At 41.8% G+C, this 25,952-nt stretch overlaps 1 protein-coding gene across 4 annotated transcripts; it reads right to left on the bottom strand.

Annotated features, from left to right (window-relative positions):
- Window positions 1-595: 595 nt before the first annotated feature.
- LOC129833236 (transcription factor 20-like) lies at window positions 596-25,952 on the bottom strand. 4 transcript variants are annotated; one of them, XM_055897659.1, is made up of 6 exons: window positions 25,385-25,952; window positions 3,623-12,098; window positions 3,348-3,441; window positions 3,107-3,170; window positions 2,457-2,557; window positions 596-2,071 (listed from the first exon to the last, which is right to left on the bottom strand). In XM_055897659.1, the coding sequence occupies exons 2-6, from the start codon at window positions 10,988-10,990 to the stop codon at window positions 2,055-2,057; spliced, it is 7,644 nt and encodes a 2,547-aa protein (XP_055753634.1). In that variant the 5' UTR covers window positions 10,991-12,098; window positions 25,385-25,952; the 3' UTR covers window positions 596-2,054. The 4 variants fall into 4 exon arrangements, with proteins under 4 accessions (XP_055753634.1, XP_055753633.1, XP_055753636.1 ...); XM_055897658.1 differs by having other exon boundaries at window positions 2,461-2,557; XM_055897661.1 differs by having other exon boundaries at window positions 2,461-2,557; window positions 3,121-3,170.

Here is a 25,952-nt window from a genome sequence, read left to right as displayed (position 1 = left end):
GATTGAATCGAGCCCTTGGGGTTTTCAGGAAAGTGGTGAGCTGGCTCCTACCACAAGAAGGAGCTCTTCATCGACATTAAGGAAAAAACTGAATTACACAACACCATGATGAAACATACAGTACAGTACTCAAAACACCATGATGATGTCAAAACACATACTAGCATCCCTACTGAACTTCAAGGAGACATGCATAACTCAAAATGGTGTTAGTGCTAAGACAATATGGCGACCATGCCAAAATGTAGCTACAGTGCACAATTCTCAGCACATTTCTGACATTTGGTTTCTGAATGACATTTGTGACTGAACGCATCACTCACACTTGGGTCTGATATGTGGGGCCAGATTTAATCCTCACTTGAATATACAGTGAACCCGAGGCTCACTGTCAGCGGTACACAATTTAAGACACAGCAGGAGTGAGAAGAGTGTGTGTGTGTGAGAGAAAGGGACTGAGAAGAAAAGGAGTGACAGAATGAAAGGAGAGACTATTTGGCTGAGAGAACCAGGAAAGAATCTTCCTCTCCAATAAAAACGAATTAAGTTTGAATTTAAAAACTGAATGGCTTAAAAGGACAACAGTACAATGTGAAATATTCAAAAGGATAGCATTCTTTGAAGCATTTAGTAAGTGTATTCATAGTTCATATACATATTGACAGGTTTCTAATACAGCATGTTTTCAATATCATACTTGTTTTCTTTCAGTTCAACATTTTTTTTACAAGTACAATAATAAAAAATGATAGACAACACCACGTATAACTCACTTGTTTAGTTTATGGCAACGCTTCTTTTGAATGCATTTAGTATCTCTTGATCCATATCTTAAGTGTCATTGAGAAATGAACCTATTAAAGTACTCGGGATATACTGACTCCTCGTTCCACAGTAAAGGTGGGGACTCCCAGTCCCAGTCATTCCAAAAACCCTCTAGATTCCAAAAGGTTTTGGTAATGCTCGTTAGAATTTTGTCAGCCAAATGTGACTTTCTTTTCACATAAAACCCCACCCATATACTGAACAAGGTCCACCACAACGTCAACACTTGGTTTACCTGTCAAGTGACGTCTTCTCCCAATCAACATGGTCAAAGATGGCAGGCATGCATTAGTCAATATTGTGATCTCCTCCTGTCAGGGTTCAATTGTTCTCTCAGCACATTATGAATATTTTGTTTGAAAAATAAGATCATGTCCATTCGATTTTCATGACTACTATCTGTACCGTAAAAACCCCAAGGATGAAAAATAAGAACACTTTTCAAAGGACCAAAAATGGACACTCAAATCCACATTTTCACACACATTCACTCTTATACATTCGCACTTTGAAAGGCAACAAATGTCCATTCTCCAAGGCAACAATGTCTTTGCGGCCTTGACTCGGCCTTGACATTACAAATGATGTCATTGTGGCACCTCCCTCTCCAGGAATGATAAAATATCCGATGTTTGATAAATGTTAACAAAATATAAATGGAGATAAATCTATTTCAGTAAATACTGATGCAGATACAAAATAATGATAACTAAAATAATGATTATGAAGGTTATGATAAAATACTACATGAAGTAGATACATTGCCTCTCCTTTCCTTCCAACTATAATGTCAACTTTTCACCCCAACGCTCTCTTATGGTCCTCTGGGTGGGTTGTTCCCAATACTCTGATTCATAACATTTGGACAAAAAAACATGATAGATAAAATGACTAGAGCCATGATGGAAAGAAGAGTTTGAGAGTATTTCCAGAAATGCAAAGTTTGCCTAGAGAGGCTGTTTGTTTCTTTTAAGAGGAAGTTCCTTTCTGTTCTGTCACTCGCAATGTCTCGTTCTGTCCCACCTTGGTCTTCCTTTTTAGTCTTCCTCAACGTTGCTTTGATCTGTTTTTCTTTTTAAAGTAAGGACTTTTTCTTTTTCTTAAATGATTTAAAGTTCATTCCTGTTCAGAAATTTTACAATCCTCTTTTTTCTCTCCGTCATCATAGTCCATCCGTCAAAAGATGCACGTCCCATCCTGTTTAGGGCTGTTTGTTTCACTGACAATCCTCATCGTCCAAGCATACCTAGGAAAGGATACAAAAAGCAAGTGTGTATTGACACCAGGGATTACACAACCCTGTGTGTGGTTGAAACAGTGGGCATCTCCAAATCTATGTTTAGCAGAACACTTTAAAAAAAACTTTTTGTTACCTTGAAGCTTATGATATAAACAAAAATAATAAGCAGCCCTGGGCTAATAAATATTGGGCTTCATTTTTGACAGACACTTTTTTTGGTTTAACAATTTGCTAATTTGAGGATAATTTGGGGGGATATGAACACACACAAATAGAACAGGGTGCTCAGTCTCATACCAAACAAATATTAGTCTTTTCAAATCCTTCAGAGTTGTAACATTCATTTTGGTGCCCTCTCGCACGGTCGCACCGCTGCCTTTTAAAAACTTACCGACCCTATACTCCTGCGTCTCTTCCTCCTCAGTGTCTCTCTCAGCCTCTCTCAGACTGCTCAGGGTACACAGATTTAGCTGGCTGGTTGCTCTGAGGAAACTGCAGAATATAAGAGGGGGAGGTGCAAAGGAGAGAAGGTAATTCAAGTGGTAATTAGTTTCTTAACTATAGTGGCATCATTTAGTTTCTTAATAACTAAAGTGGCATCATTTAGTTTCTTAATAACTATAGTGGCATCATTTAGTTTCTTAATAACTATAGTGGCATCATTTAGTTTCTTAATAACTATAGTGGCATAATTTAGTTTCTTAATAACTATAGTGGCATAATTTAGTTTCTTAATAACTAAAGTGGCATAATTTATTTTCTTAATAACTATAGTGGCAGAATTTAGTTTCTTAATAACTAGTGGCATAATTTAGTTTCTTAATAACTAAAGTGGCATAATTTATTTTCTTAATAACTATAGTGGCAGAATTTAGTTTCTTAATATCTAAAGTGGCATCATTTAGTTTCTTAATAACTATAGTGGCAGAATTTAGTTTCTTAATAACTATAGTGTCAGATGAGATAAAGGACTTTAAAATATATTAACACAATGAAGAGTCACAAATATTTGGTTTCCCTAGGAATTATATAATAACCAACCTCTCCCTTTTTACCTTGTGCTTCGGACATCGTAGTGAACAGTTATCTTCATTCAGAGAGCAGTCTGAGGAGAGGTGAAGGAAAAGTGATACAAATGACATAACCATCAACTCAGAAAATTATAACACTCCAAATAATTGGGTACTGTTGTTATAGTTACAGTAGGCAGTGGGAGGTAAGGTTTAGGGCACAGCATATGAGTAATGAGATATAACATAAGGAAATGTTTTGCTGCTCTTACCTGCATCCATGGCACACGGGTAGTGATATCTCAGTGTGCAGCCTTTGCTGTAACAGCCGAGGGTTGAGCCAACCATTTCACAATATGAGCAAACCTGAACACAGACAGACATAACATAGAAAATAACAGAAGAAAGTGCAAAAATCGATTAAAAACTTCAAACTGTGGACTTCTGAGAACTGCTTTAGGTATATTGAGCTGAAAATACCTATATATAGTAACCAATATCATTACATTGTAAACTGTATAGACATCAACAAAAAAAGATTACTCACTGTGTCTCTGGCACCATCTAGTGCCTCCTGTAGGCCATACAGTCTTCCATTGACCAGGTAAACCCCACTGGTCCAGACCATGCATGCCTCATGCACCCACAGCTCCTCTGGGTCCATAGGCATCTGAGGAAGTTGGGCCAGCTGTGCCAAAGGTCCAAGGGAGTCTAAGGTTGGGGGAGGGGGCTGGAATGGCAATGAGGCTTTGCTGTTGGATGGCACCATTCTTGGGGAATTCTCACTGGATTTCTGTCTCCTTTTAAATCTCGGGTGCAACGTCAGCTTTCTGTGTTGCGGCCTTTGTTGAGTGTCTTCTGTCTGCTGTTGCTGGCATGGTTGGTTTTGCTGACTGTAAGTGGGCTCATTCTGAAGTTCAGGTTGTTTCCTTAGCTCAGTAACTGGTTTTAACTCTGGAGGCATGTCCCAATTAAGAACTGTTGTCTTGTTGGTGGTGGTTTTAGCAAGTTTGCTGGCCAGATAAAGCATCTCCCCTCCACCTGCTGGAGAGGCAGTGCCAACAGCAGTGGCAGGGGAAGTTGTATTTGTCTCTTGACTGAACATGCAATCACTATAAGTTGAGGACTTGATAGTTGGCACATCTTGCAGTTCAGGGCCCTGGGTGGTCAACACATTTGAAATGGTGTCTAGATTTTGCACATTTCTACTCATCCCAGTAGTTACAAGACTCTGGCGAATCTGGGGTTGATTCTTGGGAAGCCTCGTAGCATATTCAGGAGGGTAGTAAGGTCCATAGAGATCCCCAAGGTTTTTGTAATTGGCCCATTTCTGGCACAGGCAGCAGAGAAGACGGCCAGAATGAATGGATTCAGTAATCACAGGGCCTGGTAGAAGGTACTCAGATGAAGGTAGAACCTTTCCTGCCTGGAGGGCAGAGTCTACATCCTCCAGTTCCCTCTTCTCTTTGACCCTCTCAATTTCTCCGTCTCTTCTAGGCAGTTGAGACAAAAGAGCTGAGGTCAAAAGAGCTTCAATACCACTACTGCTTGCTTTCCCTCCAACCGCTCCACGCTCTCCCTTCATCTTTTCCTCTTCACCATTCACAATTGTGCACACGGCTCCTATCTCAGCTACTTTCCTCTCCACATGTATGTATGGAGCAAAGGCACACTTGCTATTATCAGGAAAAACTCTGCTGTTATCAAAATGTTCCCCTGCTCTTGTAGCCGCTTCCAGGTCATCTTTGGCCGCCGCTGCTGCTACTCCTCTTCTCCTCCTCCTCTGCCTGCCTCTTGATCCCACTACCTCACTCTCGTCTTTCACCCCCCCTTGTTTCTGGCAGACTGATTTCACCTCCGTCTCTGGCTGAGTGTCCTCACTTTCAGCATCCACTTTTACTGCTTGGGTCAAGACTGGTGGAATCTCAGGAGGAGTCATTTTCTGATCAGTTGGAGGAGTGACTGATGGGGCAGAGGCTGTAGTGCTAGGGCTTGGGGCTACCTGTGGGCTAACAGTTGCAGGAGATTGAATGGGTGGGCCAGACAGAGCACTTGGGCTCGCATTCTGTGACTGGGTGGCTTGAGCACGTTTTTGCTTATTCACACTTCCAACAGGCCTTCCCTTCTTCTTGCCTGATGGGAAATAGCCTTTGGGTACAGAATTGTCTGATTGTTTGGAATCTTGTGGTGATCCTGTCATTGCCAAAGATGACCTTGGAGAAGTTTGATGAGGCTGTCTTAGTAAATGCCCTTGAGCCTGACTGTGGTGTGGTGGGGTGGTTCCATAATAGTCACTGCTACTGTAATCATCAAATCCAATCCCAGTTTCTTCAAGTTTTTGTCTCAGAAGGTTAGCAGCAGAATGTTCACCTCTTCGAGTCTCAAGTTGCTGGTAAGTATTAGTGAAATGTTGAATATCAGACAAGGCAGATGAAGAAGGTGGGGGGGAGCCCTGTACTGGACAAGGTAGTGGTGGAGGTGGGGGTAAGGGCCCTAACAAGGTGAAGTCAGCGGGTATCTCTTTATCTCTATCACCAGTACTAGATGCTGCAGTTCCTAACCCAAAGTCAAAGTCTGGCTGCAAAGGTCTTGTAACAGTTCCTGTGGTGCCACGTTTAAGAACTTGTGATGTCTGGTGAGGATCACAGGGGTATGCGGTGGGAGGTAACGGTCCAGTCTCATCAACCCCTCTGTAGGGCATAATGTCACTTAATGAGAGACTTTCATCTAGATAAGGTAAACATTCCTCTTCGTCCTGTGTGTCAGTAAACTGTGACATTTCAGTGTTAGAAAATCCAGCAAAATCATTTGAGTCAACATCGGTATGGCCACTGTTAGTAGATTTCTTCACATTTGGTGTAATTTTCTGAACAATAGCCTCCAGTTTTAAACCTCTCCCTTTTCTTGGAGGCAGACTCTTTTTACCCTGAACAGGTGAGGAGGATTGTGAATAAGTGCTTTGTCCAGGTGTGGGACAAGGAGTATTAGGCGAACCAAGTGTAGTTATATCTGAACTGGATGAGTCATCGTCATTTTGGAGGCTGGATTCAGAGTAGGTCAAAGGTGAGTGATATGAACTAGGGGCAGTCCTTTGCTGTGATACATCCTGATGCTGCCTCTTGGCTGGGATAGGGGAAATGAAAGATCGAACTCTCCTCCTCAACATTAATGGATTAGTGTCCCCAGAACCCCCAGTTTTATTTGGTCGATGGCTCTGTGGCATCACGGAATTGACATTCCCACCAATACTGTGACCAACTGTTTTCATGGAATTAGGTGTAGTTGATGGATGGAGTGATTTAAAGATTTCTTCTGTAACCACTTGGGAAACAGGCGATTCAAGAATGTTGGAGACTGGTGGAGCTGTTGGAACCAATTGGGGGGCAACAGACCCAAGAGGAGCAGCAGGAGGTGGCTGTTGACTTCTCTGGTAAGGGTCCCCCTCCAACATCCCTACACTCTCTCTACCAGAGTTTGTTGACTCCCACATTTTCATGTCATAGTAAGTGTTCTGATGAGGAACTTGCTGTTTAGCGAACGGTTGGCGATTGTGCAAAATGTCAGTTGGAGACTGCATCCTTTGTCTCTGCTCTGAATGACTGAGTTTATGTCTACCTGGAGAAGTACTGGACTGCATCATATCCTTGGTGGGTCTATTAATGGTAGCTGCCCAATCAAGTCTGTCATCCAAGTCATGAGCATGGAGGTGAGTATACATTTGTAATTTGTTTACGGATTGTGGGTTTTGTAATTGAACTTGGGGTGAGTGGTAGGGATTGTGAAATTGGGGGTTACGTGGCATCATATTGCCCTCTCTTGTATCACCAAACCTGGAACCAGGAAACCCACTGGCATGCCCTGTAGATAAATCTACACCATGTGGGTATGCCTGACGTCTTGGTGGTGGAGACAGAGGGTTGGTGGTAGAGGGATAGTGAGAGGTTTGCTGCAGATGTCGAGAAGGCATGGTGGTGGTCAAATCAATCTTACCTCTTCTAAGAGGCTCTGCATTCATAACCACAGATGGGTGGAAAGCCTTGTTATGATGCTCAACATCAGTTTCCTTGATTGTAAGACCACTATGATGGACAGCCTCTGCAGTCTCCTTTAATGCTACCTTCATTCCAACCTCTTTTTTATCTCCCATCTCCTTACTGTTCCCTAGATCATTTGTTGATGGCAGTTGGATCACAGAGGCACCAATTTGACTTTTTTCCCGCTCTCTTTCACGTTCCCCATCCCTTTCTGGTGTACTGCGGCGATTGGGACAAACATCACATATGACAGAGCGGCGCTCTTTAGATGGAGGTAAAAGGGAAGACGTCAACATTTGAGACTCAATTTGACCTATGGTTCCAACACTGCCCGCTAGCGGCTCTGTTTCCTGCAATAGGAGTTCCTGTACAGCTGATGATGAGCTGGGAAGACCTGAAGGGGGTTTCCTGTGAGGTAACGAGTAGTCTGCTAAATTGATGTGTTTTGGTGGAGGTCCAGACAAAAACTCTGTAGACTGTGGCATATGGGTGGGGTGACGCTGCGGTGTTGCCATTTTATTTTTCTCTGAAGAAGCACTGTGAGATCCCTTAGTATCTACTCCTTCAGACCTCAAAGAGGGTTGAGGTGATTCTGGTACAAAATCAGATCCAGGCCCCTGGCGCTGATTTAGTTGAAGAGGCTTTCCAGGGCTGGTCATTCGGGAGGGGTGGGAAGTGACCTCTCCAACTCCAGTTTGGGTTCTCATACTTTCAGCCATGCCATAAGGATGCCTGGTTTGGTACTGTTGCCGAGTCATATTTTGGGCCTGGAGATGGGCAGTTAGTGCCTGTTCAGATCGCCCATAGCGCCGGTCTAAGTGATAACCCTGTAGAACCTCCTGCAAGAGGCTTGGAAATTGATGCTGCAGTTGAGAATTATCATCATGTCCTCTTGCTCCTGATCCTTCTCTTCTCCTCACTGATCCCTCAACTGTAGTACCCGTGACATCCTTGGTGTGTTCAGGGCCATAACTGGGCTTTGGCTGATGGAAGCCTTGATACCTTGAATTTGATCCCGTTACACTCCCTGGACTAGGTCTCCCTCTATTCTTCAAACCCATGGCAGCACCATGTGGTGACTCTTGGTAACCATATTTTTGAGGACCTGAGGGGGGATGATTTTGAGGGACAGACCGCCCAAAGTTAGATTTCTGGGGAACTTCATGATGAGAGGAATATACACTCAAATCCATTCCTTCCTCCCCATTATGACGACTAGACTCTCTAAAGAAGCTGTCTGAATGTTTCTCCTCTATGCAGTTGTCTTGTGCATGTGTAGCCTTTTCTGGATTATTTACCTCACAACGAGTTGACACGATAACACCCACTCCACCAGCATTTGGCTGTTCCTCAATATTTTGATCTTGATTGGAGTTGTCCAAATCCCGTGTCTTACATCGTTTTCCGTCCTTCTCATCACCCTTTTTGTTACGGAAGGAAGATCGATCCAATTTATTTTCTTTGTCCTGCCCATCTTGTCGCATGTGTCCCTCTCGGGTCTGCTCTCCATGGGTGCCTTTATCAATCATACCTCCACTTTCATCTTTAATTCCTTCATATTTAATTTCCCTTGTTTTCCTAAGCCCATTTTTAGTATTAACATCAGTGGCACCAGGCTCAGAAACACAGTTTGGGTGGAACTGAGGAGCAGGAGAGGGAACGGGGCATGAGGGAGTAGAGGAAACAGGAGGGCGAGAATGTACGCTTGGACCAGGCTCAGCAGATTGAGGAGCAGAGGAGGGAGATGACAATGAAGGTGTCCGGGTTTCAGTTGTCTTTCTTTCAGAAACATCTGATGGATTCAGAGATTGTTTTGTAGAAGATTCCATGAACATCATCTTCCCTTGTGAATCCTGATGACTCTTTCCAGTATGGGATTGGTTTTTACTGGAACCCATGGACATTTGACTCTGAGAGGGAGGATAGTAGCCAGTTGGTTCCGATCCACTGCTTGCACCACTCATCTGCCGCATTCTAGATTTTCCCCCCTCAGAAATCTGCTCATCGCGTTCCTCTTTGGCCCTTGATGATACTCTTTCGGACACCAGAAAGGAATCTTCATCACCTCCAGCCTCAGAGCTAGCACCTTCACCACCACCTATCCCACTGCCTGAGGCAGCACTGACACTTCGACTCCTTGGTTGAGTAGAGGGAATGGCTTGTAATGCCTGCAGCATTTGACTTTGTCCATCTTTCCCCCTTCTATGTGACATTAATGTGTCAGTGAGAAGCATATGTTGCACTGTATTGGGTAAATTCGCTACCTGTGATGTCAATGCATTTAGACTGTTCAAGCCAGGATCTTGCATGAGTTTGTCAAGAGGAGAAGATGAATAGACAGACGAGGATGACCCTTCTTCATGTGATCCTTTTCCTGTACCTGCAGCCATTCTGCTTTGGTTTGAGACTGTGTGACCACCTCCAGTGCTTGTATTCAGACCAGTAGCTTTGTTACTGCCACTGCTGCCACAACTACTGATGCTGCTGTTGGAGTTGGGTGTGGGACTCAACTGAGGCATAGTCTGCAATAACCGACCACGGCAACTACGAGGATTTGGGGGAGGAGGATGTGATGGAACATGTGGGGGACATAAAGGGTTTCCATGACCTTCTGAGACACCCATCAACGGGGAAGGTGAGGAGCTACAACTGGGAGACTGCACTGCAGAGGCAGCTGGAGAGGGGTTAGATATAGGGCTGAAGTTTTGGTTAATCTGGCCCTGTTGGGGTTGAGAGTGCATTGGCGATTTGGCTATTTCTTGACACGGTTGTTGAGGCATTCCGGGATTGGTGGATTGGTGTTTAGAGTATACAGAACCTGGTGGAGGGGCATGATGCTGCATTTTAAGAGAGTTGTCGTAACCTATTCCTAAATTGTGCTGAGAATTGCGGTCCTGAAGCGTGGCTTGTTTGTGGAGTGGATGAGTTTGTGGGGAGTATGAGGGGTAACTTGAAGAGTGGTAACTCTGTGTAACATTCTCCAGTGATCCAACATTGTTTGTTGTAGCTGAACTTGAAATTGAGTTTGAATTAGAGTTCATATTAGGAGAGTTGTTGACTTTAGGTTCAAATCCACCACCACTGCTGGCCCCATCATGATATCTCTGTGGTGGGGAGCTGTACATTCCTGATGACCCTGTGGATGCACTACCCTGTGGGGAGTAGTGTGAGAACTGTGGAGGCATTCTGTGTCCAGAGATGGGATAAGTCCTATGCTGCTGTCCATGTTGCAGAGCTTGATGGGTGGGGTAATTCTGTCCATGTTGGCGGTGCTGCATCTGAGGCCCTGATGCTGGCTGCATTGCAGGGTTCTGACCCATTTTGTACTGATGGGAGGGGGAAAATGCTCCAGCACCACTGCTACTACCACCTGAGCCGGCCGTCGAACCATAGTCCAAAGGATAGGGAGACATCATCCCGGAGGACAATCCGGAGCTAGTTCCAGCTTGTCTGTACTGCTGAGGTATATGTCCATCCATATTTGAGTACCCAAAACCTGCCCCATATGCCATACCTCCTCTTCTATGTCTGTCCTTTCCACCCATTGCAAAATAATAATCCATTGTTTCCTTTTGGTAAGGGTTGCTACTACTGCCACTGTGAATATTACCGTGTGATGATTCCCCAGCTCTGTTTCTTGCATCATAAGCAAGCATATGGCCAGCCTGACTAGGGTGGTGGTGCCCTCGATGGAGTAGGTGTCGACTGTGACTTTGAGGGTTTGGAGGTGTTTGCTGTTGCATCCCAGTGTAGTCGTCTGTCATCCTTGGGGATATCTGGGGATCTGTTGACTGTGGTGGGTAAGAGGAGCCACCTCCACCCCTACTAGTAAATCCAGGAGGAAGAGCTGGAGGTGCTGGACTGTTGGGGTAATTCTGCATGTTTTGATGGATTTTTACAAATTGTTTGAGGGAACGTTTTTTGTTCTGTAATGGCAGTTACTGTGTCAGTTGACTTCGTAGGCTTGCAGTTAAATGATGGTGGAGAGTCCAACAAAGTCCAGCAGAGTTGAAGCCAGTGACTTTATCATAAATGTTTTATCACACTTGTAGCAGCAATTGAAGATTAAACAAATACTGAGGCTTGAGCAGAAAATGACCAGTAATTTTCAATTAGATGCAACTAAAGAACTTCTGAAATCTGCTGATAATGTAGAGTAACTCCATTATAGTTGTAATAGTTGGAGAGGTGAGTTCAAATTACAACCAAATATCAGGTTTTTTGTACTAAATGTAGTAGCAATTTCAATGTTAACAGGATATGATACAGATGTTGCAGTTTGGCACTAAATGTGAAAATATCAAGAGAGACAACAGCACTTGAAATAATAGGCCTCAAAGTCCTTTCCACTGTATAAGAGCACAGGCAAACAGAATTAAGATAATTGCAGTGGGATTCAATGGTGTCCCATGTGCAAAAACTTTTCACGAGAGTCACTGCCTTTTAGACTGCTGGACTGCCATTGCAGAAATGATTCAGTTCTGGCAGGAACTATGTGAAACAATAATGCTTCGCTCATGTAGGTTTGCATGTATGTGGCTAGTACCTGTGTAGAAACACCTTAGAAATGCTAGCCAATACTTTCATCCAATAAATGTCTCAAACAAAAAGGGAAAAAAATCCACTGACATTTGTGTTCTTGTTGAGATTAATACTTTTTGAAATTCTAATTTTTTCTCATTCCCTTAGATTTTTTGACGTATGTAGTTGGATTGTAGAAAAGTCTTTGGACCCCAGTTTCCCCAACTTTAGTTCTTCTTCACCAGTGTTTACCTTGGTGCTCTTCTATATCTCCAACATGTTTCTGTCTTACCTTATTTTCTTTTTCTTTCAATCATTATTCAAATTGACCGTCTCCCATACCAATGTCCAAAAGTAAGGTTTCCATTTAATCAGCTTCTTCTTGTTTTTCTTTTGCAGTTTCTCTCCAGTATTTCCATCCATGCGAGTCCATCTCTCTTCAGTTGTTTACAGGAGCTCTGTGGAAATCTGAAAGAACAGAAAAAGAAACAAAAATAACTGTCTGTGTGCCACAACGACCACATAGCCTATACTGTACATAGGATATTACATCCAAAAATTCTGTGGGGGTTTTTGCTGACAAAGTAAGTACAGTGGGTTTGTTGTTAACCATTGCATAACCCATTACTCTTTCTCACTGTGTACCTTAACATATACCACATGGTCTATTTTAGTATTGTACTAACTGTAGGTCTTACTGTAGAAATAGTCACATATAATCTGCAATACACTGAATCAGGTGTCAACGTGTCCAACTTTATAACATCATACTGTAATTACACTATAGGCCCACCTGCCCATGTAACTACTATGTAAATAAATACACAGGTATTAGGGCACTTGTTGTAAAGTGGTAACAAACTAAAAAGTGCAAAACCACAACTATATGATTTTGAGGGGAAACATTTGTCCAGACGTCAACAATATACCGTTTTTGTATTGTGTGTCAACTGCCACTGCTGTGTTTGTTCAATTCCTGATAACGCATGTAACTCAAACATCCATCCAAAACCAAAGGCACTAGAGTAGAAGGTAAATCCATGAGTTCCATCACTTTCTGATCGCATCCTTTTTGATTTAAACAAAACTTTCCATACATGTTTGCCCATGGAATAAGTGGTCATAAAGTGACCTTTTGGACCTGAATGCCAAATCATTCAGGAGATAGAGGTGATCAAAGTTGACCCATTTTGCATACCCCACCACCCCAAAAGACATTAGGTTAGGGACGACATCAGTTTGTTAGTATCGCAGCAAGGGGAAAAAACACAAAGTGGATTTAACTTCTTTAGGAAACCAGCCCTGATGTTGGAAACAAACATTATGTTGTCATCCAGAGTCACATTTATTTACTTTCCAAGCTATAGCACACAATATTTTACATACAACAGGTTTTTAAAGGACCGAAGAGTTTTGCAATATTGCGATACTGGTATCGTCCCGGCCCTATGAGACACCCATGTCTTTATCACTGGAAATGATAAACGGTTGAGTTTGATATCATTTTAAAAGATTACAAACACGGTTGTCAAACTATTTTATAATTTCTTGGAGAAAGAAAAACTAAATAAATTATTATTTGTTGTTGCTTAGACCCTACTTTACATCATCTGAAGTTTGTGTGTTGTGCCCGCCATCGGTTGAGACACAACATGCTATTGAATACAGAGTGGGTGTCATTTAAATCATAGAAATGTAATTCATAGAATGACTTATCCCTTCAGACCACTGCAATTTAACTGGTACACCATTGAAATTGAAATTAAATTTGTACTTTTAATTACTACCACAAAGATGGCCGCTGGTCCACCCACCGTCAAATGTCAACTTAACTGGTGCATGTCTATTCTATTATCTATATTTCTATGATTTCAATAGGTTTCCTATGGAGGTTTGACAGTGTTATTTAAACCAATTTATATTCCCATTCAAGTCAACATTCTCTAATGTGTGGACCTCCAACCATGTTTGTGGTACCATTTGAAAGTCTAAATTTGTATACATTTTCAGCCAAAACATGACACCCACCCTGTATTCAAGAACATGTTGTGTTTCAACAGATGGTGGGCACAACACCAAAACCTCAGATGATAATTAGATAAATCAATCAATTATAAAACAGTTTGACAACTCTGTTTGTAAGCTTTTAAATATCAATCTCAAACGTTTATCTTTTCCAGTGAATGCAAAATAGGTCAACTTTGACACATTTAATTACATTTTATTTAACTTTATTTACCTTTGACCACATTTATCTCTTGAATGTTTTGGCATTCAGGTCTAAAAAGTCACTTTCTGAGCACTTCTACAATTGGCAAATATGTATGAAAGGTTTCGTTCAAATCAAAAGGGGTGCTTACGAAAAGTGATTGAATTCAAATGTATTTACCCAGAGGCCTAGCAGCATGAAGTGAAAACAATGGCACAATAATGTCAAGATCACAATGAATCCATGTAGGCCTACATGGATTGTACAAAGCTGTGGTAAGCCAGCCATGTGGTTTCTTTTCACGTCACTAAATTAATAAAACAGGTAGGTATAGCTCAATGTAAATGTATTTAACAGCTTTCTAAAGCATTAAATCAACAGGGACTCTGGCATTAGAAAACCTCCCAGTCTTTGTGGTTAAATCTGTATTTGAAATTTGCTGCTAGACTGAGGGACCTTACAGATAATTGTATGTGTGGGGTACAGAGATACGGTAGTCATAAAAAAAGAATGTTAAACACTATTGTTGCACATAGTGAGTCCATGCAACTCATAATGTGACTTGTTAAGCAAACGTTTACTGCAGAACTTCATTAGGCTTGCCATAACAAGTAACAAGGGGTTGAATAGTTATTGACTCAAGACATTGCAGCTTTTCATTTTTAATTCATTTGTAAAAATCTCTAAAAACATAATTCCACTTTGACATTATGGGGTGTTGTGTGTAGGCCAATGACACACAATCTCAATTTAATCAATTTGAAATTCAGTCTGTAACACAACAAAATGTGGAAAAAGTCAAAGGGTGTGAATACTTTCTGAAGGCACTGTACATATAAAGCGGGTAAAACAGTATGTTAACATTATTAAAGTGACCCGTGTTCAATGACTGTACATAGGGCAGCAGTCTCTAAGTTGCAGGGTAGAGTACCGAGTGGTAGATGGCTATTACAGTGACTAAGGTTCAAGGCCGTGGCTATACAAATTACACTTTTACAAAAGACTGCAGAAGTTGGCTGCAAGCAATTGGTCAATTAAGCACTTTACAGTGTAATTAAAACAGACAATAGACGTGTCACATCCTCATGAATGATGACCCCATCAAAGTGGCGTCACCCCAATGCTCGCAAAGAATACAAATATTCCAAAACATGCATCCTACTTGCAGTAAGGCACTAAAGTAAAACCGCCAAAAAATGTGGCAAAGAAATGAACTTCCCGAATACAAAATGTTATGTTCGGGGCAAATCTAAAAACAACACATCACTGAGTACCACTCTTCATATTTTCAAGCATGGTGGTTGGCTGCATCATGTTGTGGGTATGCTTGTCATTGGCAAGGACTAGGGAGTTTGAGGGTATAAAAATAAACAGAATAGAGATACGCACAGGTAAAATCCTAGAAGAAAACCTGGTTCAGTCTGCTTTCCAACAGACACTGGGAGACAAATTCACCTTTCAGCAGGACAATAACCTAAAACACAAGGCCAAATATACACCGGAGTTGCTTACCAAGACAACATTGAATGTTCCTGAGTGGCCAAGTCCCAGTTTTGACTTAAATCGGCTTGAAAATCTATGGCAAGACTTGTAAATGGCTGTCTAGCAATGATCAACAACCAACTTGACAGAACTTGAAGAATTTCTTAAAGAATAATGTGCAAATATTGTACAATCCAGGTGTGAAAAGCTCTTAGAGACGTACGTAGAAAGAGTCACAGCTGTAATCGCTGCCAAAAGGTGGTTCTAACATGTATCGATTCAGTTGTGTGAATACTTATGTAAATAATGTATTTAATTTTCAATACATTTGAAAAAATTCTAAAAACATGTTTTCACTTTGTCATCATAGGTTCGTGTGTGTAGATGGCTGTAACAACTAAATGTGGAATAAGTAAAAACTAAATGTGGAATTAATCAAGGGGTATGAATACTTTCTGAAGGATCTGTACATACTGTATTCTAGTCATGGCTCATCCTATATAACTACTGCTGTACACACCTTTTCTATTCATATACTGTCTTTACACACCATTATATATATACAGTTGAAGTAGGAAGTTTACAAACACTTAGGTTGGAGTCTTTAAAACTCGTTTTTCAACCACTCCACAAATTTCTTGTTAACAAACTATAGTTTTGGCAAGTCAGTTAGGACATCTACTTTGTGCATGACACAAGTCATTTTTCCAACAATTGTTTACAGACAGATTATTTCACTGTATCACAATTCCAGTGGGTCAGAAGTTTACATACACTAAGTTGACTGTGCCTTTAAACTGCTTGGAAAATTCCAGAAAATTATGTCATGGCTTTAGAAGCTTCTGATAGGCTATTGACATCATTTGAGTCAATTGGAGGTGTACCTGTGGATGCATTTCAAGGCCTACCTTCAAACTCAGTGCCTCTTTGCTTGACATCATGGAAAAATCAAAAGAAATCAGCCAAGACCTCAGGAAAAAAAATTGTAGACCTCCACAAGTCTGGTTCATCCTTGGGAGCAATTTCCAAATGCCTGAAGGTACCACGTTCATCTGTACAAACAATAGTATGCAAGTATAAACACCATGCGACCACGCAGCCGTCATACAGCTCAGGAAGGAGACGCATTCTGTCTCCTAGAGATGAATGTACTTTGGTGCAAAAAGTGCAAATCAATCCCAGAACAACAGCAAAGGACCTTGTGAAGATGCTGGTGGAAACAGGTACAAAAGTATCTATATTGACAGTAAAACGAGTCCTATATCGACATAACCTGAAAGGCCGCTCAGCATGGAAGAAGCCACTGCTCCAAAACCACCGTAAAAAAGGCAAAATATGGTTTGCAACTGCACAAGGGGACAAAGATCATACTTTTTGGAGAAATGTCCTCTGGTCTGATGAAACAAAAATAGAACTGTTTGGCCATAATGACCATTATGTTTTTGGTGGAAAAAGGGGGATGCTTGCAGGCCGAAGAACACCATCCCAACCGTGAAGCACGGGGGTGGCAGCATCATGTTGTGGGGGTGCTTTGCTACAGGAGGGACTGGTGCACTTCACAAAATAGATGGCCTCATGAGGAAGGAAAATTATGTGGATATATTGAAGCACCATCTCAAGACATCAGTCAGGAAGTTAAAGCTTGGTCGCAAATGTGTCTTCCAAATGGACAAAGAACCCAAGCATATTTCCAAAGTTGTGTCAAAATGGCTTAAGGACAACAAAGACAAGGTATTGGAGAGGCCTTCACAAAGCCCTGACCTCAATCCTATAGAAAATGTGTGGGCAGAACTGAAAAAGCGTGTGCGAGCAAGGAGACCTACAGACCTGAATCAGTTACACCAGCTCTGTCAGGAGGAATGGGCCAGAATTCGCCCAACTTATTGTGGGAAGCTTGTGGAAGGCTACCTAAAACGTTTGACCCAAGTTAAACAATTTAAAGGCAATGCTACCAAATACTAATTGAGTGTATGTAAACTTCTGACCCACTGGGAATGTGATGAAAGGTATAACAGCTGAAATAAATAATTCTCTCTACTATTATTCTGACATTTCACATTCTTAAAATAAAGTGGTGATCCTAACTGACCAAAGACAGGGAATTTTTACTAGAATTAAATGTCAGGAATTGTGAAAAACTGAGTTTAAATGTATTTGGCTAAGGTGTATGTAAAGTTCCAACTTCAACTGTGTGTATATACACTGCTCAAAAAAATAAAGGGAACACTAAAATAACACATCCTAGATCTGCATGAATGAAATATTCTTATTAAATACTTTTTTCTTTACATAGTTGAATGTGCTGACAACAAAATCACACAAAAGTGATCAATGGAAATCAAATTTATCAACCCATGGAGGTCTGGATTTGGAGTCACTCAAAATTAAAGTGGAAAACCACACTACAGGCTGATCCAATTTTGATGTAATGTCCTTAAAACAAGTCAAAATCAGGCTCAGTAGTGTGTGTGGCCTCCACGTGCCTGTATGACCTCCCTACAACGCCTGGGCATGCTCCTGATGAGGTGGGGGATGGTCTCCTGAGGGATCTCCTCCCAGACCTGGACTAAAGCATCCGCCAACTCCTGGAGAGTCTGTGGTGCAACGTGGCGTTGGAGCGAGACATGAAGTCCCAGATGTGCTCAATTGGATTCAGGTCTGGGGAACGGGCGGGCCAGTCCATAGCATCAATGCCTTCCTCTTGCAGGAACTGCTGACACACTCCAGCCACATGAGGTCTAGCATTGTCTTGCATTAGGAGGAACCCAGGGCCAACCACACCAGCATATGGTCTCACAAGGGGTCTGAGGATCTCATCTCGGTACCTAATGGCAGTCAGGCTACCTCTGGCGAGCACATGGAGGGCTGTGTGGCCCCCCAAAGAAATGCCACCCCACACCATGACTGACCCACCGCCAAACCGGTCATGCTGGAGGATGTTGCAGGCAGCAGAACGTTCTCCACCGCGTCTCCAGACTCTGTCACGTCTGTCACATGTGCTCAGTGTGAACCTGCTTTCATCTGTGAAGAGCACAGGGCGCCAGTGGCGAATTTCCCAATCTGGTGTTCTCTGGCAAATGCCAAACGTCCTGCACGGTGTTGGGCTGTAAGCACAACCCCCACCTGTGGACGTCGGGCCCTCATACCACCCTCATGGAGTCTGTTTCTGACCGTTTGAGCAGACACATGCACATTTGTGGCCTGCTGGAGGTCATTTTGCAGGGCTCTGGCAGTGCTCCACCTGCTCCTCCTTGCACAAAGGCGGAGGTAGCGGTCCTGCTGCAGGGTTGTTGCCCTCCTACGGCCTCCTCCACATCTCCTGATGTACTGGCCTGTCTCCTGGTAGCACCTCCATGCTCTGGACACTACGCTGACAGACACAGCAAACCTTCTTGCCACAGCTCGCATTGATGTACCATCCTGGATGAGCTGCACTACCTGAGCCACTTGAGTGGGTTGTAGACTCCGTCTCATGCTACCACTAGAGTGAAAGCACCGCCAGCATTCAAAAGTGACCAAAACATCAGCCAGGAAGCATAGGAACTGAGAAGTGGTCTGTGGTCACCACCTGCAGAACCACTACTTTATTGGGGTGTCTTGCTAATTGCCTATAATTTCCACCTTTTGTCTATTCCATTTGCACAACAGCATGTGAACTTTATTGTCAATCAGTGTTGCTTCCTAAGTGGACAGTTTGATTTCACAGAAGTGTGATTGACTTGGAGTTACATTGTGTTGTTTAAGTGTTCCCTTTATTTTTTTGAGCAGTGTATATATATATAAACAATGTCGTGAAAAAGTATTTGCCCCCTTCCTGATTCTTTTTTTTTTGTTGCACATTTGTCACACTTAAACGTTTCAGATCATCAAAACAAATTTTAATATTACACAAATATAACCCAAGTAAACACAAAATGCAGTTTTTAAGTGATCATTTTATTAATTCAAGGAAAAAAGCTATCCGAACCTTCATGGCCCTATGTGACAAAGTAATTGCCCCCCCTTGTTAAATCTTGAATTCACATTATTTGGAAAGCTGAGTTCAATTTCACTAGCCACACCCAGGCCTGATTACTGCCAGACCTGTTGAATCAAGAAATCACTTAAATAGAACCTGTCTGACAAAGTGAAGTAGGCCAAAAGATCATGCCACGATCCAAAGAAATTCAGGAACAGATGCGAAACAAAGTAATTGACATCTATCAGTCTGGAAAGGGTTACAAAGACATTTCTAAAGCGAACCACGGTTAGAGCCATTATCCACAAATGGTGAAAATTTGGAACACTGGTGATCTTTTCCAGGAGTGGCCGGCCTACCAAAATTACCCCAAGAGCGCAGCGACGACTCATCCAAGAGGTCACAAAAGAACCTACAACAACATCTAAAGAACTGCAGGCCTCACTTGCCTCAGTTAATGTCAGTGTTCATGACTCAACCATAAGAAAGAGTCTGGGCAAAAATGGCATCCATGGCAGAGGTCCAAGGCGAAAACCACTGCTGACCAAAAAGAACATAAAGGCTTGTCTCACTTTTGGCAAAAAACATCTTGATCCCCAAGACTTTTGGGAAAATATTCTGTTGACTGACGAGACAAAAGTTGAACTTTTTGGAAGGCGTGTGTCCCGTTACATCTGGTGTAAAAGTAACACAGCATTTCAGAAAAAGAACATCATACAAACAGTCAAATATGGTGGTGGTAGTGTGATGGTCTGGGGCTGCTTTGCTGCTGCAGGACCTGGACGACTTGCTGTGATTGATGGAACCATGAATTCTGCTCTCTACCAAAAAAATCCTGAAGGAGAATGTCCAGCCATCAGTTCGTGACCTCAAGCTGAAGCGCACTTGGGTTCTGCAGCAGGACAATGATCCAAAACACACCAGCAAGTCCACCTCTGAATGGCTTAAAAAAAAAGGAAGGTGAGTGGCCTAGTCAAAGTCGGGCCTTGAATCCTATTGAGATGCTGTGGCGTGACCTTAAAGGCGGTTCATGCTCGAAAACTCTCCAATGTGGCTGAAATAAAACAATTCTGAAAAGAAGAGGGCCAAAATTTCCTCCACAGCGTTGTGAAAGACTCATTGCCAGTTATCGCAAACGCTTGCGATTGCAGTTGTTGCTGCTGAGTGTGGCACAACCAGTACCAGTTATTAGGTTTAGTGGGCAATTACTTATTCACATAGGGCCATGAAGGTTCGGATAGCTTTTTTCCCTTAATAAATAAAATCAGCACTTAAATGCATTTTGTGTTTACTTGGGTTATCTTTATGTAATATTTAAATTTGCTTGATGATCTGAAACATTTAAGTGTGACAAATACTTTTTCACAGCACTGTATATGCTGGAAACGGCAGATGTTTAATGGAATATCTACATAGGCGTACAGACCCCCATTATGAGCAACCATCACTCCTGTGTTCCAGTGGCAAGTTGTGTGTTAGCTAATCAAAGTTTATCATTTTAAAAGGCTAATTGATCATTAGAAAACCCTTTGCAATTATGTTAGCACAGCTGAAAACTGTGGTTCTGATTAAAGAAGCAATAAAACTTGCCTTCTTTAGACTAGTTGAGTATCTGGAGCCTCAGCATTTGTGGGATCGATTACAGGCTCAAAATAGCCAGAAACAAAGAACTTTCTTCTGAAACTCGTCGGTCTATTCTTGTTCTGAGAAATGAAGGCTATTCCATGCGAGAGATTGCCAAGAAAATGAAGATCTCGTACAACGCTTTGTACTACTCCCTTCACAGAACAGCGCAAACTTGCTCTAACCAGAATAGAAAGAGGATTGGGAGGCCCCGGTGCACAACTGAGCAAGAGGACAAGTACATTAGTGTCTAGTTTGAGAAACAGATGCCTCACAAGTCCTCAACTGGCTGCTTCATTATATAGTACCCGCAAAACACCAGTCTCAACATCAACAGTGAAGAGGCGACTCCGGGATGCTGGCCTTCTAGGCAGAGTTGCAAAGAAAAAGCCATATTTCAGACTGGCCAATAAAAAGAAAAGATTAAGATGGGCAAAATAGCACAGACACTGGACAAAGGAACTCTGCCTAGAAGACACCCCCCTTTTGTTCAGGGACACATTATTCCATTTCTGTTAGTCACATGTCTGTGGAACTTATTCAGTTTATGTCTCAGTTGTTGAATCTTGTTATGTTCATACAAATATTTACACATGTTAAGTTTGCTGAAAATAAACGCAGTTGACAGTGAGAGGACGTTTCTTTTTTTGCTGAGTTTATGTACAGTACAAGTCAAAGGTTTGGACACACCTACTCATTCAAGGGTTTTTCTTTATTTTTTCTATTTTCTAAATTGTAGAAGAACATTGAAGACATCAAAACTATGAAATAACACATATGGAATCATATAGTAACCAAAAAAGTGTTAAGCAAGTCCAAAACTTTTTTATATGAGATTCGTCAAAGTAGCCACCCTTTGCCTTGATGACGGCCTTGCACACGCTTGGCATTCTCTCAACCAGCTACATGAGGTAGTCACCTGGAAGGCATTTCAATTAACAGGTGTGCCTTGTTAAAAGTTTGGAATTTCTTTCCTTCTTAATTCGTTTGAGCCAATCAATTGTGTTGTAACAAGGTAGGGGTGGTATACAGAAGACAGCCCCATTTGGTAAAAGTCCATATTTTGGCAAGAACAGCTCAAATAAGCAAAGAGAAATGACAATCCATCATTACTTTAACTTCTTTGGGGTAGGGGGCAGTATTTTCACGCCCGGATGAAAAGCGTGCCCAGAGTAAACTGCCTGCTACTCAGGCCCAGATGCTAGGATATGCATATTATTAGTATATTTGGATAGAAAACACTATGAAGTTTCTAAAACTGTTTGAATGATGTCTGTGAGTATGACATAACTCATATGGCAGGCAAAAACCTGAGAAGAAATCCAACCAGGAAGTGGGAGATCTGAGGTTTAGTTTTCATCTCTTTGCTTATCCAAGATACAGTGGAAATGGGGTCATGTTGCACTTCCTAAGGCTTCCACTAGATGTCAACAGTCTTTATAACCTTGTTTGATGCTTCTACTGTGAGGTGGGGGCGAGTGAGAGGGGATTGAGTAAGGTCTGCCATGAGCAGACCATGCGCTGACCATGCACGTTCATGTGAGAGTTAGCTTGAGTTCCATCGCATTTCTGAAGACAAAGGAATTCTCCGGTTGGAACATTATTGAAGATTTATGTTAAAAACATCCTAAAGATTGATTCTATACTTCGTTTGACATGTTTCTACGGACTGTAATATGACTTTCGTCTGAACTTTTGCCTGGACCTGCCCGCGCGTCGTGAGTTTAGATTGTGTACTGAACCCGCAAACAACGAGGAGGAATTTGGACATAAATGATGGACATTATCGAACAAAACAAACATTTATTGTGGAACTGGGATTCCTGGGAGTGTATTCTGATGAAGATCATCAAAGGTAAGTGAATATTTATAATGCTATTTCTGACTTGTTGACTCCAACATGGCGGATATCTCTTTGGGTTGATGTGTCGTCTGAGCGCCGTACTCAGATTATTGCATGGTTTGCTTTTTCCGTAAAGTTTTTTTTAAATCTGACACAGCGGTTGCATTAAGGAGAAGTGGATCTAAAATTCCATGTATAACACTTGTATTTTCATCACCATTTATGCTGATTATTTCTGTAAATTGATGTGGCTCTCTGCAAAATCACCGGATGTTTTGGAACTACTGAACATAACGCGCCAATGTAAACTCAGATTTTTATATATAAATATGAATTTTACCGAACAACACATACATGTATTGTGTAACATGAAGTCCTATGAGTGTCATCTGAAGAAGATCATCAAAGGTTAGTGATTAATTTGATCTATATTTCTGCTTTTTGTGACTCCTCTCTTTGGCTGGAAAAATGGCTGTGTTTTTCTGTGACTTGGCTCTGACCTAACATAATCGTTTGGTTTGCTTTCGTCGTAAAGCCTTTTTGAAATCGGACACTGTGGCTGGATTTACAACAAGTGTATCTTTAAAATGGTGTAAAATACATGTATGTTTGAGGAATTTTAATTATGGGATTTCTGTTGTTTTGAATTTGGCACCCTGCAGTTTCACTGACTGTTGACGAGGTGAGACGCTACCGTCCCACATACCCTAGAGAGGTTAAGACATGAAGGTCAGTCAATACGTAACATTTCAAGAACTTTGAAAGTTTCTTCAAGTGCAGTCGCAAAAACCATCAAGCGCTACGATGAAACTGGCTCTCATGAGGACCGCCACAGGAAAGGAAGACCCAGAGTTACCTCTGCTGCAGAGGACAATTTCATTAGAGTTACCAGCCTCAGAAATTGCAGCCCAAATAAATGCTTCACAGAGTTCAAGTAACCATCCCATCTGGTTTGTGCTTAGTGGGACTATTATTTATTTTCCAACAGGACAATGACCCAACACCTCTCCAGGCTGTGTAAGGGCTATTTGACCAAGAAGGAGAGTGATGGAGTGCCGCATCAGATGACCTGGCCTCCACAATCACTCGACCTCAACCCAATTGAGATGGTTTGGGATAAGTTGAGACCAGAGTGAAGGAAAAGCAGCCAGCAAGTGCTCAGCATATGTGTGAATTCCTACAACACGGTTGGGAAAGCATTCCAGGGGAAGCTGGTTGAGAGAATGCCAAGAGTATGCAAAGCTGTCATCAAGGCAAAGGTTGGTTACTTTGAAGAATCTAAAATATATTTTGGTTACTACATGATTCCATGTGTAATTTCATAGTTTGATGTCTTCACTATTATTCGACAATGTAGAAAATAGTACAAATAAAGAAAAACCATTGAATGAGTAGGTGTCCAAACTTTTGACTGGTACTGTATATGTATTTATATTCCATTCTCTGACATTGCTCCTTCTGATATTTCTTTGTGTTTTTCTGGATTTTGTGTGCATTTTTATTGAATTTTTTACTGCTGGATTTCTCTGCACCTACAAATCTGTTAATATGACCAATCATCTTTTATTTGAATGATAATTGGCAGGTTTCAATCGTGACAGTTAAACAAATGATACCGTTACACATTTTGTCAGTTTCGTTTCCCAAGTCAGTTTACTACTACATCCAGTAGCCTAATAGGTTTGGGGTTGAATACTTTTGGACCAATATTACTCCGTTTTACTGACTATAATTAAAATGTTAATGGTGGTGACGTGATAATAAATTCATTATGGTATAAAATGTTGTCATTAATTGAATGCTAGCTACAACATGACAGTTTATGAAGAAACAGCCAATTCGATTAGAGACAAATTACGCTTTTATTGACAACACAGTGCTGTCGCACCAGGTGTTAAACGTAACCACTGGCCTCACGCACTGTAAACAAGTTGTCTGTAGAGTTATAGGCCAGGACAGAAGTAGGTTGATGAACCACGTCTTCTACCAAACCAATGCCATGGCACATAGCTATATATTATGATGTAGCTAGCAAAAACGGTGGATAGTGAATAACATTAGTGAATAATATAAATGTTTAATATCAGCTAGCCATTTGAGCACACCCTGTATTTATTTAGTTAGCTACGTTAGTTGCAGACCAAACTATGCACAAGCAGCTTCTAGAATCTAGATAGTAGTTTCATGTTGACGTTAGTTGTAGCTAATATTAGCTAGCTAGCACGTTTAACGTTAGCTTCATGCATCACAATTAGTGGGTGCTGCTGGACTAGCTAGGCTGTGCTATAGAAACCCATTTGCGTCATTGCAAATTGTGTTTGAGTTATTTTACTGCAATTTAGCTACGTTAACTATCCTGTTCAAATAGATGTGCCCAACGAACACAATTAGCTAGCTAACTAGCAATGCTAGCTACCTGGTCTGTCCAATAATCATAATAGGACGGGGAGGCAAGCAGCTTACAAAAAGAGGGTGATTAGGTGCAGATGTTAGAAATACAGCAGTGGTAGGTGGGTAAGCATATATAACACTGAATAAAGCGGATGCTGCTGAAGACAATCTTCCCCCCAACATGAAATTTTCCCTTACTAAACGCAGAGAAAAACAAAACAGAGACACTCTTTCAATGCATACGTTACCTGGAAACGCTTAAGGCCCCTCGAAGAGTAAAAGGTTGTTTTGTGACACTCCCGCTGCTCTGGCAGGAAACCCCGGTCTTGAGTCGACTGCTCCGCCGCTTTTCCCTCACCCTCTGTCGTCTTGACAACCCCGACCAGCGGCGGCGAGTCGGGGGCCCCGTCACAATTAAATCCCGGGCCTTTCCTCCAATTTTCCCTTTCTTTTGTCCTCACCTCCACAAATTATGAGAGCACAATCGGGGTGCCTGTAGGTCCCGTAACCAGTGAGGTCCATACACCCCCTCCCCTCTTGTTCCCTCTCCTTTCCCTCTTTCACACACTGTTTAGGTGAAGCCACCTAGCTCGAGCTCAAATTAAACGCATTGCCAGTGTCACCGCACTAACTGTACAACTAATAACTATAAATCTCAAGTGCCTATTTCCATGATACGTACATCGTATAAAAGCATGCATCTATCCGTAGACCTATTCGTTTTCCTGTTACTGTTTTTTTTGCTACTGAAAGACCGCCTTGAAAATGCATACACTCATATTCCTGCACCCCCTCCCTCCTCTCTTCTCATCTCTT

This window comes from Salvelinus fontinalis, chromosome 34, assembly GCF_029448725.1.
Source record: "Salvelinus fontinalis isolate EN_2023a chromosome 34, ASM2944872v1, whole genome shotgun sequence".
In the NCBI taxonomy this organism is placed as follows: Eukaryota; Metazoa; Chordata; class Actinopteri; order Salmoniformes; family Salmonidae; genus Salvelinus; species Salvelinus fontinalis.
This window is presented reverse-complemented; position numbering and strand designations above follow the sequence as displayed.